We start from the raw sequence: 15,911 nt of genomic DNA on the forward strand, positions 1-15,911 counted from the left end.
ATCACCTTGCAATTACCAGGAGCTGAATGAAAACCAGAGCACTCCAAAGAAGGAGAAGCAGGAGTGGCTCTCTAAGCAGAAGGAGAACATCCAGCATTTCCAGGCAGAAGAAGAGGCCAACTTACTGAGGCGTCAGAGGCAGTACTTGGAGCTGGAGTGTCGCCGCTTCAAGAGACGGATGCTCCTGGGCCGCCACAACCTGGAGCAGGACCTGGTTCGGGAGGTAAGGGAACAGGGAACAGGCAGAGATCAGAGCTGGTTGCACCTGTGGGAAGTGCATCTCACAGGAGCACCTAAATTCCAGCTGAAATCACACAGAAGTGTTTGTTACCACATCCAAAGTGCTTTTGTCAAACAGTGGTTGGATGCTTTGCAGTGCCATCTGGTAATCCTCGTGCCATCCAATATACAGGTTTAATGCTCTATTGCAGGAGAATTGTTAGGTCCAAAAAGTCATCAGACACAACAGTTAACAGAAAATGCTTACTGTGAATCCTGTTGAGCATCTAGAACAGGAAGAAGAAAAGTGAAATGAGGAAGGAAAAATTACCGGTGGCATTGCTGTCTGCTGCTGATAAGACCAAGAATCTCTGTGGTCTGTCCTCAGATGCCTTGGAAGGAGAAATGCCCTTGTGAACAAAGTGAAATGTCACTTTGTCAACGGAAATCCAAGTAAGTACAAAGAACCTAATAATTCCCTGTGTCCTCCTGCTAGGAGCTAAACAAAAGGCAGACACAGAAGGACCTGGAGCACGCCATGCTGCTGCGTCAGCACGAGTCCATGCAGGAGCTGGAGTTCCGCCATCTCAGCACCATCCAGAAGATGCGCTGCGAGCTGATCCGGCTGCAGCACCAGACCGAGCTCACCAACCAGCTGGAGTACAACAAGCGCCGCGAGCGGGAGCTGCGCCGCAAGCACGTCATGGAGGTCCGGCAGCAGCCCAAGAGCCTGAAGGTACTCAGGGGTGTGGGAGCTCTGAAGGTGCTAAGGGCTGTAGGAACTCTAGAGGTACCAAGGGATGCAGGAGCTCTGAAGCTACCAAGGGATGTAGGAGCTCTGAAGGTGCTCAGTGGTGTAGGAGCTCTGAAGGTGCTCAGTGGTGTAGGAACTCTAGAGGTACCAAGGTATGTAGGAGCTCTGAAGGTACTCAGTGATGTAGGAGCTCTGAAGGCACTAAGGGATGTAGGAACTCCCATTCAAGCTGGTGGTAGTGGAAGAGTGGTCCATTACAGCCCTTTTACAGTGCAGGCAAAGCCAGGGTGATTTGAAACTGGTTAACTTGAAGAGCACCATAGTGATGATCAGCATTACAGGGTATTGCAGGCAGGCCACAGCAGCACTAGTCCCTCTCTTCTTTGAAAAGCTTTTCTCAGCAATGTCCCTTCCTTTCTGGGGTAGTTTTAAATGCATTTAAATGTTCACAGTATGCTTTTTTCTCCCCCTCCTACACCATTTTCTGATCCTTCTCTCCCCCATATACAAAAATAAAATCAGTATTTCTGTAATGAAGCAGTGTCGTTTAAAAACAAAACCCAAAAGCTTTGTGTGGCTGTGTGCATCAAAATGAACTTCACTCTCAGTCTTGGCTAACTCACCTGGTTAGTGTTTTTATATTAAAGCTGGCATGGTGGCAAATGGGGAGAGGGAAGAGAGACACCAGCCAAGTGCAGTGTCCTCAGGAAGCTCCTGGCACTGACCTTTGCTGTTTGTCTCTTCTGGGTTTCTCATGCTGCCCTTGTAGCTCTGGTGGCTGACCAGAATTATGGGGCCTCTGTGATTGAGGCTTTCAGTGTTTTTGTTTAAGCCTTCACTTCATCTGAAGAAGTCCAGTGGTTTATTTTGAAGTGTCTGAGAAGGGTGTATAAGGCCTTTCACAAAGCTGCCTGGTACATTTCCTTTGAGGAGGCAGACTTCTTCTCTCTACCCAGTGTTCAGCTGTGCCAGTAACAAAATGAGTGTATGGCATACTGAGCATGGGGTTTCTTTGTTGTTCTACATCTTTCCTCTTCATGATATTTTCCATCTGACTTAGTTTTCAACACCTGCAAGTTATCTTCTTACAGAGAAAATAACCAACTTGAAAACACAACTTCAGAAAAGAAAAAATGATACCTGATTTGTCAATATTAGAATAATATTAAATAGTGAAAACCTGGCTTGTGTGAGAACAAGGGACCATCTGATCACTGCTGAGAATCTCCAAGGATATAGTGTATAAATAGCAGATGACTTCACAGGGAAGCTGTGCTGCACTCTGAGCTGAATAAAACTGAAGCAGCTGTATTAGGTTGATCCTTCTGAGATTAGCATGAATGAGTTCTGCCTCCCCAAGGTGATGTGGTGCAAACACGGGTGGGCAGCATGTCCATTCTCCTTCCCTGGCAGCAGGATCTGTGGTACTGTGTGCTGCAGGGGCTTGGCTGCCCTCACAGCTCTGCAGACTCTGCAACCCTTCCCTTTTCCAGGGAGGACAGGGCTGGAGCATTTTGCAGGGAGCATGGAAAGCTTGCACTTTGCTTTGCATGGCTGTTCTGTGATTAGTGAAGGATTTCAGGCTTGAGCTGTCAATCCTGCACCTTTGCAAACAGGCAGTGCTAACAGCAGAGCCCTGGACAACCGTTGGGTTTGTAGCACAATCCCCTCTTTATCGAGGCTGTTCTCTAGCATTAACTCCTTCTCCTGCCTCTGACTAATGCAGGCAAGTATTCTTAATTGAATAGATAATTTGACCATTTGTTCAGTTTCTCTCCCCAGCAACGTTTTCCCTCAAGGGCACATTTCAGGCTTTCCCTTTGTTATTTAGTGAGGCCCTTTGTCCTGGAAGCAGGTTTTTAACGGTCAGTGTCTGTTCTATGACAGCACCAGAAGGACCCATAACTAGAATTCACCCTTCAGTGAAAACGGCTGTTATTATTTCAAGTGTGTTAATTGTGATGCAAATACCCTCTTGCTGGTATTTCACAATACTAGGTCAAAATGATCTTGTCAGAAGTCTGACTGGAAATCTTACCCCTCCCTTCTGTTTCCTGTTGTTAAAGCCTTTGGATTGGGAGCCTGTAAACAGTCTGGTGTCCCAGCAAGACTTCACAAAAAATGAGGGCAAAATAGGTTGATGGTGTTTTGCTGTGACCAGGTCCCTGATGGGAATGTGTAACCAGCTGACACTTCCCTTAAGGGCAGTGAGAAACAACCTTAAAGGTTTCCTGGAAGGAAATAACTTTCTGTGAAATTTAGAAAGGTTAAAAGTGATGCATTCCTCTTCATGATACATGTTTTGGTTTGAATGAAACCCATCTTTGTCCTGTTCTCTGCATCAGGTTAGCAAAGTGTTATTGTTTTATGCAGCAAAGTGTTCTTGGGCTGGGGGTGTTGTTTGATCCCACTGCCTCTCTGGAGGTGGCTGCAAGTGCTGTGCTGATCACCTGCCCTGCTGAGCCCTGAGTTGGTGCCAGGAGCAGGCAGTGGAGGGGCTGATTTGGCCATGCACAGAGATCTCATATGCCTCACTGGTTCACATCCCAGAGCTCTTCAACTTGCTCACACAGGAGTCTGGTCCTGTGCTCTGTTTGTGCCTCTAGTGCTTCAGTATTTGGCATGGTGCCTAACAATGGGAAAGCCCTCATGTCTGATTTTAGTGATTTGTGTTTATTTATTTATTTGTTTATTCTTGCCATGGTGAACTTGACCATCAATTAACCATCATCACTCATCACTTCTGGGTTTTGCTTTGTTGGTAGTATCCCTGCCAGCCATCCCATAGATAGATACAGAGAACTCCAGAACACCCTCCTTTTCAGGATCTTGAAACACTTAGTACATGTTAAACGTCACAGGCTGCTCTGAAGGCAGGTGAAAGAAAAAATAATTTCTTCAAGGTCATACAGCAAAGCTGGATCCCAATACCTTTTCCAGGATTGGTGTTCCCCAACCCTATGTTCAATCACAGTTATGTCTCTAAGCAGTACAGAGATGTTAGCAAGTGCAAAGGGAGGAAAACTCCATTTCCAGTAAGTCTCCACTGGGACTGGGGAATTGTTTTGTTTGCTAGACCAACACAATACTACTGTTTTGTGGTGTACATTTTAAAGCATCTAGTCTTTTTTTGGTTTCTTTATGAAAACCAGACTCATAATATCAGGGGTTAGAATACATCTTATATTCATCAAACCCTCAATGGAAAAAGCATTGCTCTTTTTTCCTGTGCTTTCCCATGCACCAGATCTGCTTCTTTTCATAACATTAAGTGCTGTTCATATATATGTGCCATACAAGCACAGTCGTGTAAGTATGGCTTTTGGTGCTAATAAATATTAGTCCTGTCCCTCAAGAACTTTTCTTGAAAAGCAGCACCCAAGACTGGATTCAGTCCAGTGACAAATGTGAGGCTCTTTGTGCAGAGACAGCTGTATTTAGGCTGGAGCTTTGTTATAAAAGTGTCTGTATTGTAATTGTTTTGCACAGTAGCAGTGTCAAAGCAGCTGCAGCAATAGTCATTGCCTCTTGTGTATTTTGCTTCCCTCCTTGCACTGTAGATGTTAATATACATTTGTGGATTCTTGAACTCATATCCTTAATGTAATCCTAAATATCCATTTGAATGGATATTTCGCTCATTTGAAACATGCTGGTTTTTTCTTTGTGTCCCCTCCATCTTTCCAGTCAAAAGAACTACAGATAAAGAAGCAGTTTCAGGATACATGCAAGATCCAAACCAGACAGTACAAAGCACTGAGAAACCATCTGCTGGAGACCACGCCAAAGAGTGAACATAAAGCTGTCCTCAAACGGCTCAAGGAGGAGCAGACCCGGAAGCTGGCTATCCTGGCTGAGCAGTATGATCACAGCATTAATGAAATGCTCTCTACACAAGCTGTGAGTCGCCTCTGAGGGACCCAGGGTTCCTCAGCCAAAGAGGGATGTTTGCATTTGAACCGCTCTGTATCCTGACAGCAGGCTCTCTGCTTCCTTGCTGCACACGCCATCCCCTGCACAGGCCTTCCTCTGTGTTCAGAAAGCAGAGTTCAAACCCAGAGGAAAGACCTACCACCCCCTCCAGGCAGGCTGAAGCTGAAGCTGCTGTTGTAGAGATGCAAAGTGATGCATCTGTGTGACCAGTGAACTGCTTTTGCATGAAATGTGGCAACATAAACATCCCTGTTAGAGCATCATTACATAGTGTGCAACTGGCTGTCCTAATTCATTTAGATTTTGATTTGCTGATGATACCAACCCAAGCATGTGCCACCAGTGGAAGATGCTCATTGAGTCATGGAGGAGTCCACAGTTTTGACTGTAAATCTGAGGTCAAAGTGTTGTGAAACTTCTGTGATTCCTCTTTAAGAGATTCCTTCTTTAAGGAATGACCACATGAGCAATGCTTCAAATCCTTGCTACAGCTTAATGTGCACTTTTCTTTGCAATTCTTGCATATTGCATCCTGCTCACATCACTTTGTACACAAATTTAACACTGTGAGGCAGGGTAGCTGGCTTCTTTTATGATGGGAAGGTTAAAAGTCCAGTATCATGTTGCTTTTAGGTTTATTTCATTATATCCTTGTACCCAAAGTCCTGCATTGGCAAGGCTCTGGACTTAAGTCTCCTGGGTAGAGGTAATTGGTTGATCCAGTTGAATAGAGCAAGAGAGCTTCTCTTTGCCTCTAGCAAAAGGAGAGCTGAGGATGTTTGCACCTCCAGCAGTCTGGTCTCTGCAGTGTGGATCGTGGTTCCTGAGGCGCCACTGCTCATCAGCATCACTTGCATCAGTGCTGTGGGCTCACTGTCACCAGTCTTTGTCACTATAGGTCCTCTGTTCAGCCAAGCCAAGTACAATAGAGACCAATTGTATTGCTAAGAAAACAATGTCCCAGCCCATTCCCCCCTCCCCGCGGTCCTCCCCTGGAGTGTCAGCAGTGGTTACCCCATGGTGAAACGTCTCTATTGTCTGTCTTTCCCAGCTGCGTTTGGATGAGGCACAGGAAGCAGAGTGCCAGGTTTTGAAGATGCAGCTGCAGCAAGAATTGGAGCTGCTGAACGCATATCAGAGTAAAATCAAGATGCAGGCAGAAGCCCAGCATGATCGGGAGCTGCGTGATCTGGAGCAGAGGGTGTCCCTCCGCCGGGCCCTCCTGGAGCAGAAGGTAAAGGGGGCGTGTGAGCATCCTAAGCACACTCCATATTTCAGATCCTAGATTCCGCTTATCAGTGAAAGATAAACTGCTCTTACTTTGCTGTATATAGTAACACAGATCATTTGGGTGTTTGTCTCTCTGGGGTTGAAAGCTCAGTGACACATAGACTAAACTTTCTGCCAGCTCAGGCCTCCTGTGTGAGCAGCTTCTGGCTGGGATAGAGCTGCCTGAAGTGTGCCAGAGGGGGATGTGCCTCTCTGGGCAGAAGGGAGAGAGAACTGTACTGTCTGTCTCTGAGCTGGAGATTGGCTTCCCTGGCCTCTCAGAGAGCAGACAGTAACAACCTAAGGCTGGGGGCTGCAGTGTCTCTCTGAAATTATGTGTCTTATGAGCAAACTCAAGTAGCCAGAGCCACAGGTGTGGTGCATCTGCTACTGCTCAGGTCTCAGCTTGTAGTTGGCTACAGGTGTTTCTTGTTAAAGTGTATTCAGGTGTATTCAGGTGCTTCTTGTTAAAGTTTGCTGCAGGTGCTGTGCTAGGTATGTGTGTAGCATTGTGATTGACCTACACAGACCAAGAGAAGGGAAATGCACCAAAAACTGGTGAGAAGAAATAAATTGTCAGCCTTTCTCCTGGAGTTGTTTTCCCTTTGGACTTGCACTATAAGTGTCAGCCATTGCTATTCACACATTTCCCAGTTTTTTTCATCAGTGTGTAATAAATTAGGGCGATTACTCTGTGGCCTCGAGGTTCTTTACAGTGAAGTTCTTCTAGGGGCTAATGGATGGATGCTGGCATAGTCCTCAGATCACTGCTCCACCTCATGGCCAGCGGAGGGAGCACCCCAGGGAGGCAGCACAGTCCTGCTGGGCTTTGGTCTCTGCAAGGAGGCAATTGCTCTCAGAAAACAGATGAATCTGTGAAAGCAGAGTTCCTGTGTGTCATTCGTGTGCAATAGCTGTCTTTAGATACCACTGCTGGTTATTTTGGTCCCAGCTCCCGTCACAGCCTGGCACGAGTGTGGATTTATCTGGAGGTGCATTGCCCTCTGGTGGCATGAGCAGCTCGGGGAGGAGGTGCCACAGTGAGCCAGCACTCCCTGCTCTGTGGGAGCAGCATGTATTGCAGATAGTGTTAGAAGCTGCAGTGAAGCCAGCAACTCAAAGAAACTCACATCAGCCAATAATGTTGTGGAAGTCTTCCATTGTGTACCAGGATTGAAGTCTCTGTGCATGGAGAACCCCTGTGGAGGATTTGGCATCAGTGATGGGGATAGGAAGCTTAACAATACTTTTATCTGTTTTTTCTCTCTGTGAAATAGTATCACCTAGCGTAGTTTTTCATTTTGTGTCCTGATACTGCCTTAGAATAGCAAAAAAAAAATGGATGGTGCTTCAGCTTTCATAGGTTCCTGTAGCAATATGTGCAGTCTTGGCACATGAAAATCACAGGTCATGCACCAGCAGTGAGACCTTGGTGGGGTTCCAGTCACTTGGCAGTGCCTCAAGGGCAAACATGTGGGTCCAGAGGCACACACATCATTCTTTTGCAGGGGTATTTTTTGGGAGGAGAGATGATGTTCTGTTTTTGTTAGGACTAAGAACTGTGAGTTTTCTGGTGTGGGTTCCTCAGTGATGTCACCTGGTGTTTGCTGGCATGTGCTAACTGAAGCTGGCAGCCAGAGAAAGGGCAGGTATATGCACAAGATGAATGTCTGCATTTATATGCACAAATAAATGTGTAGCCTGTGGCAAAGTCAGTCCCTGGTGTTCAATAATAAACCAGATTCCAGAAGTTAGTGCATGCATAGAAATCTGCTTCCTTTTCAGCAGGCTGCCCGTTACTTTTGGTGGTGCCCATCACCATAACTCACCAGAGCATGTGTGTCATGTCCAACCCTGGAGTAAGGAGGGAGTAGCCAAGCCCCATTGATGTGAAATGTTGTTTGTATTGCACTAGCAATGAGCATGTCCCAAGAGTGTCTTTAAAAGAGTTCAGATTTAGTCATTTCCTTCCCACATGCCTCAGACACTTCATTTTCAGAGTGGTTTGAGTGATGTCACTTTAACAAAGTGTCAGGCCTTTCAGTGAAGTTCAGTTGCACCAAGTCCTGTGTGTTACACTGTCACTGAGACTGAAAATGGTGACATGCTGAAGACATTGAGAGAGGAGGATTCTACTTAGATAGCAGGACAGGAGAAAAACAAGCAGAGCATTTTAAAGAGGTAATGTTACAGAAGGTACCTTCTTCCTCCACTGCCTTTGTGGCTTTCAGCAGGAATAGTGAGCAGGGCTGCTCAGTGCACAGTCTGTCACTCACCTGGAGTAACAGGCAAGTGGAGAAGGAGTTTCTGAAAGCCCCAAATGGCTCAGGAGATGACTCATGCTGGAGCAGATTGTTTCCTCAATTCCAGATGAAATTGCTTTGCATATTCCCTGACTCAAGCAAGAGAGTGCTTACAAGTACAAGGCTCTGCCTGGTGCCTTCAGCACAGACCCAGATAACACCTCTTGGCCATGTTGCTGCTGACAGCAGGGAGATGCCAGTGAGCTGTGCTGAAAGTCTTGGCTCCTGCTTTTTCCCCATTTGGTCTTTTTCACTGAGGCCAAAAGAAGCTTTTTCAGTGCTGGCAAGAAGATAATGGGTTTTGGTTCTCCACCTGACTGCAAAGATTTCAATAAGAAAGGCTTTCATCCCTGTCTGATGGGGTGTCAGGAGGCCGTAGTCCTGTGTTTTCAGTACTTACAGTGCTGATCCCAGTGCCCCTACCAAAGTAGTCTTGGAAACCAATTTGGAAGAGTCTTATGGAGGAGAAATTGGAGTTGCCAGCTTGCATATCATCTAGCTAATAATCTGCCACACAACTCAAACAGCACTGCCTATGTCCTTCAGCCACACACCATGGAAAAAGTATCAGGGCAGTGAAATATGAGAAAACCAAATTAGGAAAGGGGTAGATAGGAGGTGACAAATACATGAGCTAAGAAAATCTGGCCAGTGAACATTAGAGAGGAAGCTGAATGTGGGCTTGTGCATTGAATATTAGAGAAAACAGCAGTCATCATCATAATCATCATTAGATTCAGCTACAAACAGTGAAGGTCACCATAAGCTGTGTTGGCAGGCTGTACCTGAAGGTGCTTTCCCAGTAGGCATCTATGGAAGCTGTAGTCTTTGCTGGATCTCAGAAGATTAATCTATGTCAAGGTGTTGGTATCAGGTTCACATCCCTCAAATTTCATGTATTCACCAGGGAACAGGGACCAACACCCTCCAACTGATGTTCATCATGCTTTGGGCTGTGTGAGTCTTTGAGACTTAACCCTTAAAAATTCACCCTTTTGTATTCAGAGCAGACTGCATGTCCACGGATATCTGATCTAGAGCCAGTTTCCTGCACAAATGCAGGAAGAAGTCCCTCAGTAGCTGTTACAGGTCCTCCAGAGGCTGTGCCAGTCCTGCTGCTACAGACTGTCTCTTTTTTTCCTTCCTAGATTGAGGAGGAGATGCTGGCGTTGCAGAACGAGCGCACCGAGCGGATACGAAGCCTGCTGGAGCGCCAAGCTCGCGAGATCGAAGCCTTTGACTCAGAAAGCATGAGGCTAGGTTTTAGTAATATGGTTCTTTCTAATCTCTCCCCCGAGGCGTTCAGCCACAGCTACCCGGGAGCTTCTGGCTGGTCCCACAATCCTACTGGGGGTGCAGGACCTCACTGGGGTCATCCCATGGGTGGCCCACCGCAAGCTTGGGGCCATCCAATGCAAGGTGGACCTCAGCCATGGGGTCACCCCTCGGGGCCCATGCAGGGGGTACCTCGAAGTAGTGCTATAGGGGTCCGCAACAGCCCCCAGGCTCTGAGGCGGACAGCTTCTGGGGGACGGACGGAGCAGGGCATGAGCAGGAGCACAAGTGTTACTTCACAAATATCCAATGGTTCACACATGTCTTATACATAACTTAAACAATAACTGAGGGTGGCAATTCCACTGGAGCTGTCTGCCAACAGAAACTGCCTACAGACACCAGCCCAGCAGCCTCCTCAGTGCGGTGCTGACGTGTGGAAGCTGGGTGCACATGGAATATTGTATTCATTTTGTAAAGCATTACGTTTTGTGTTTACTAACTGGGATGTCATAGTATTTGGCTGCAGGGTTTTGGGGGGTGGTTTTTGGTTTTTTGTTTTGTTGTTGTTTTTTTGTTTTGGTTTTTTTTTTTTTTTTTACATTTTGGAGGGGTCTTGGGAGGGCATCTGAGAAATATATGCAATTAGTCAGAAGAGTTGGCTGGTGGTCATCATACTGACAGGAAAGAAGGGCCTCAGACTGCCCTCATCATGCCATCCATGTAGGAAGTCTGAGGGAGAATGGAGACCTCTTCCCATGTCCATGAATTTCGATCTGCCACCCTGCAAAAACCAGGCAAGCTGCCTTTAAACCAACATCCAGGGGAGGAACAGCTGGATCTTCTGTTCCATTTTTATTTGTCATTAAATTGGATAAATTTCTAGGGTATTGCCTCTGCCAGGAGGCATTTTCAAAGAGTTGTAGGTGAGGAAGAAGGTGAGAAGAGAGGCCAAGAGACACCAGGGCTCAACAGGGCCCTTCTACCCAAGTGCGCGCTCCGTGTCGTGTAAGAAGTGACGTTCTGTCAGAAGGCACTGGTCAGCTTCCCGAGAACTCTGTAGGTAAACCTGTCTGGGGGAACAGGCTAGGAATGTTTGAAATGGTCTATCTGCTTTGGCACTCCCTGACTGTGCTGCTGGTAGCTCAGATGAGGTTGGGCAGAGGAGCGTAAGTAATGCACTTGTACAGCTAATACTGTGACATCTCATTTTAGCTAAGCATCAGAATAATTCTTGGAGCCCAGCGTAGTCCTTTTTGCTCCATTCAGAAATGTTTAGACTTTCAGCCAATCAGTCTCAAATGCCAGAGGTGTTTTGAAGGATGCCATAGTCACAAAATGCCATTGATCGGGTTTTTCATTATTACACTACATCCACCAATTTATTACCTTTTTGGCTTGTTGCAATTTCCTGTTTACATGTAGCGTGTAGCCAACTGTTGAAATGTTTAGTTGCCATGGTGTACCAGGAGGAGCTGAGCCAATGACTCTTTCCCAGCTGATGACTAACCCACATCACCACTGTAGATCTTGCTGCATGTGAGGCTCCTTTTTTATTGTTTTCATTGCTGCAATACTTCACAACTTTTACAGTCCCTAGAGATGCTGTGATATTTCGGCAGCGTATCACACCATGTGAGAAGGCACTGCTTCCAGAGGGCTCATTGGAGCTGCTGTACTACTGAAAGGAAACAAAGGAGGTTGTGAAATCCATACAGTGATAAAAGGTCAGGGAGTCTTATAACTGAATGACTTTGTTGGCATCGTGTCATCCCTTAGTGCTGGGAACCAGAGATGCCCCCATGCTCTCATGCCAGTGCCAGGACGGTGTCGCTCAGCCAGGACTGTGGGAAGAGCAGGTAGATGAAGTTTGGCTTGAGGCAAAGGTTTCCGTCTTGGGGACTGACCAGCCAGGGTTCTTTGTAAATGTTTTTCCTTGCACACTAATCATCTTGAAGAAAACACTAGCTGCTAACTCTAGGATTTGCCTTTAATATGTTTATAGGGCTCAAAAGCGAGGTTTTCCGAATGTGTTTGTCCACGTGACATATTTATATAGTAAATAGTGTCTCGCTGCTGTTCAGTACCCGACAGGGCAGCGCTCTTTCGTTAGCTAAATTAACATCCACTCCCAGTCCTCAACTCTCTGCCAGTGTCTGGTGAATCCAGCTGGGATTTCTAGCATTGTAATGTAGCGTATCACTCTAATTGAAGATGGAAACTCCACCAAAACATGTTTGAGCAGCCCCTTTGTAAGGAGTTTTGTTGTACTAACAGTTGACAGAAGCCTGGGAGGAGGTGTGGGTCCCATGGAGGTTCCTCTGGATGCTCCTGGGGGCAAGTGGTGACTGTGAATTGTCCTGTCCTTCCCTCTGCTATGTTTTTATGTGGAATTGGATGTTTTGGGGTCACTCTTTTGCATTGCAGTGTTGTTGAAATGAAGCGAAACTCATTTAGGAAAGGTACCTGTGTTTTCCTAGGTTTGGAAGGAGAGATAAAACCAAAATGAAAGGCCAAAATTGTATTGGGGTTCACCATGTGATTGTGGAGGGTGTGCCCAGAGCATGGTGCTAACATAGCATTTTGAGTTCAGCTCCTCTATCCCAAACAGCAGCAGCTACAGTGGGGACAGGCTATACCTGCAAGTTCAGTGGGTTCATTCTTCTGCTTCTGTTATGGTTTGAATTTGGTCAAAGTCTCTGGCTTAAATTGAGCTACTTCAACAGAATTCTCTCAACACATCTATTTGTGTAATGTCAAGCATGACTGAATGCTGAATCCAAATGATGGCTATCCCATATTGGCTTTTTTGTATTCAAAAAGAATTGTGTAGTAACCATTTTTACATGTATATCATGTGCAGACCTGGACTATTCCAACAAGTTAATATTTTAATTAAAATAGTTTGCAAAAACTGATTCAGATCAACTGGTCTAAATGTGTGTGTCCCTGTGTGTACGTGGGGGAAGAAAAGCTGTCCCAAAACTGCCTGATCTCGAGAGGAAGCACCTCATTACACAGCTGTAGCCAGAGGAACTCAGGGTCAGGCTGTGCCTTGGAGGTATTTGAGGAGGCCCTTGGTGTTGAGAATTTTAATGTATCTCAGGTTTATTTCTGAGATACATGAACAACTGTGCACTAGAGAGATGCAAACACTCTCTGAATCAGTTTGCAAACTCTTATTTTTAAAAGTAAAGCGTTTTTAAAAGTAAGGCCAATTGCTCCATGTTGTGCTCATTGCAGTCATGCCCTCAGTTTTAAAATTACTGTAATCTGTAAATTGTGGAAACTACTCCAGTACCTCAGCAAAGATGTTCTCTTGCATTTCTTACGTTCATATTTAACACTGGGGAACTCTTCTGTGTGGACTACTTGCAAATTTTATTGCGGTATTTTTAAATCACCAGCTTGACCCCTGAAATCTCTTTTCTGTGGTTATTTTTCTCTCCCCTCTGCAAAGACCTGAAGTTCTGGTGTAGCTTAGCCCGGAGATGGAAAAAAAAACAAAATAGCCAGCATTTTTACCTCTTTCTGATTCAAATTTCCTTTGATTTTATTTAAAATCAGTGAAAGGGACCACATTTTCCTTCTTTTCCATGGTCCCAGGGAGCCAGCAGCCACCTCTCCCTTCCATGTTGAACATTACGTGCTTTCTTCCTTGGATGCAGCACTGAAATGGAGGCCACAGCTCTGTTTCACCTGCATTCCCTCCAAGCCTGTGAACTTCAAAGAGGTTGAACAACTAAATACATGGTGTGATACCAAACTTTCCACAGAAAAATTTCCCTGCAGCCATTACTTGCCTGGCTTGGGGCCAGGCTGGCATCGCTCTGTGTCCCACCCAGCCCTCCTGCGCCGGAAGAACGGGCACTGCACACTGGCTGTGACCTGCACGGGGGTGCAGCCAGAGCACTCCTGGGGCTGTGCTGTTGTTTAAACCCCCAGGGCCCCTCGCCTCCAGGCTCCCAGCCCCTCGACCCTGCTTACGTGCCATTTCTTGAGAGGCAATAAATCCTATCGTACCACTGTCTCCCATTACTCTGTTGAATACGCACATCTCTCTGGATATATATATGGTATCTCATTTGTATATATTTATATACTCTGTATGTACGTGTGTGTGGGTATAGGTGCACACACACCTCATGCTGTGCATTTCTGTCAGGGCACTTCAGTTCTGCTGTTCTTTAGCGCTCCTGTTTGTGAGCAAAAGCAACCCCTCAGCAGGGCTCTCGGGGCGAGGGCGCAGACGTGGCACAGGCTGTGCTAGGGCTGAACCCTCACTGAAGTGCAGCCCTGGTAATTGCAGCTTGCTTTTTCTGGGGTGTGAGAGGGTAGGTAGCTGCTGCGGGTGGGCTTTGAAGGAGACCAGGGAGCTTCCTGAGGGTACCAGAAAGTCACAAGGCAGCAGAGAAGCAAACAAGATGGTTTAGCGATAGGCAGGCAGTGGAGGCACTGTAGGGATCTGCTGGGGAGGCGGCGAGTGGGCCGGTGAAGTGCTCAGCAGGCTGAGCTCAGAGTCCCCAGCTGCGTCTCGCCACGAAAGATCACAAGCCCGGCACGGTCTTGGCTCGCTGCACCGGCACTGGCTTTTGGCATTCCTGAGGTGGAGCCGCCGCTAGCTCTGAACGCTGGCTGCCTCGGCGTGTGTCTGATACCTGGAGGTTCTTAGGTTGTGTGGGGGGCAAAAGAGAAGCTAGATTGCAAGATTTTAAGTACACGTGTGTACTTAGAGACTTATGGTCTGTACATCCATATATACACACAGAGATGCTCTTGGTCCAATCTTTACTCTGCTTAGGCCCTGTGTGCTTCATCACTCGAAGTCCAGCCAGCAGCGGCCAGCCTTGTTCCTCTCCTGGGTGCTTGCTCTGCAGTTCTAGTAAATCTTGCCCTGGTCTTTCTCATAGTAGAGGGGTGAGTGCCATGCTGGACACCACCAGCTCCTCAAGCTGTGAAGACCCTTCTGACCTTCTCCTTTGTCCTCTCCAGACCCCATCTTAGGGAGGCATTTGACAGTTCAGGGGATAAGCGGTTCTTGCATGTGTCAGGTCACGCATTTCCCCCAAGGACGCCCCGCCAGCTCAGCAGAATGCCAACCCTGGGCTCTCTTTGTGCTACCAGAGAATTCGGAGGCAATATTCCCCCTGTCCCTTCTGGAAGGTCTCTTACAAGTTTTTTTAGGAGAGACTTGGGTTTGGTTGGGTCATTCTTACCCTTTCCCAAGGAGTAGTGTTGTCTTTACCTGTGCTCCTGCCTGTAGGATGTTCCCACCCCAGTGCTGGTCCACAGTGAGCCCAGAACCATGTGCCAAGCACAGAGGAGCAGTGGATACCCAGGCAGGGATGCTGGTCACTGTCCCTCTGCTGTGGTTGAGTTTGCACTTTTCCAAATCGATTGAGCCGAAGTCTTCTGATGAGTGTGTGTCAGGCGCTTTGGAGGGTTGGGGCTTGCTGTTTACAGCCAGAAAATAAGAAAACCTGATAGATCTAGTGGTTTTAGTAAACATCACCCCACCAGGGAGCAGTGGCAGCAGATAACCCAGGTTCCTGTTGCACAATGAAGTTCAGCCAACTGGGCTGTGATGCTGCCTGCTACATCCCTGCCCCCTCCTCCAGGGGAAGGAGAGCCCTTTGTCAGCTAGAGAGGGACTTAGTAAATCGGATTTGCCAGCAAACAAGCACCTTAACCACTGAGCTGTGGGTCTCAATACTTGCACTTCACCTGAAGGCTCCCTGGTGGGGAGAAGGCAGTTTGGTTCATGACCATTAGCTCTGCACCTGCCTGGCATCCTCAAAACACCCTTAAGCCATGTCCTAGGGAAAATAAGACCCCAGTATCAACTCCCTCTCTCCTTGCTTTCTCTGAGTGCACACAGTGAGACCAGGAACCAGGAGGGCCGAGCCTTGCCCTCACGGATGTGAACAAACCCTGGGGGGAAACTTCTCCCCACCTCGCCCCTCTGGCCCCCTGCCCCGCTCCCCACCCTTGAGTACGGGTACCTCAGAACATGCACAGTTTGACTTTTCACTGACAATTAGTTTAATTATTGTCAGTGAAAAGAATTGTAATTATCTGTAAATATGTAGTTAACAAATTGACCTAGTTTCTGTATTTTTTAAGTTTTTGTACTAAAATTTATAGATACAGTATGTGCC

At 46.9% G+C, this 15,911-nt stretch overlaps 1 protein-coding gene across 1 annotated transcript in view; it reads left to right on the forward strand.

Moving 5' to 3' along the window:
* The window catches only part of TAOK1 (TAO kinase 1), a 61,937-nt gene extending 49,266 nt beyond the window's left edge, over positions 1-12,671 (forward strand). Inside the window, exons 16-20 of the mRNA XM_064729449.1 lie at positions 20-223; positions 716-955; positions 4,661-4,873; positions 5,958-6,140; positions 9,627-12,671. Coding sequence (XP_064585519.1) covers positions 20-223; positions 716-955; positions 4,661-4,873; positions 5,958-6,140; positions 9,627-10,088 — 1,302 coding nt within the window. The 3' untranslated portion in view covers positions 10,089-12,671. The remainder of the gene's footprint in view (positions 1-19; positions 224-715; positions 956-4,660; positions 4,874-5,957; positions 6,141-9,626) is intronic.
* Positions 12,672-15,911: the final 3,240 nt, after the last annotated feature.

This window comes from Zonotrichia leucophrys, chromosome 19, assembly GCF_028769735.1.
Source record: "Zonotrichia leucophrys gambelii isolate GWCS_2022_RI chromosome 19, RI_Zleu_2.0, whole genome shotgun sequence".
In the NCBI taxonomy this organism is placed as follows: domain Eukaryota; kingdom Metazoa; phylum Chordata; class Aves; order Passeriformes; family Passerellidae; genus Zonotrichia; species Zonotrichia leucophrys.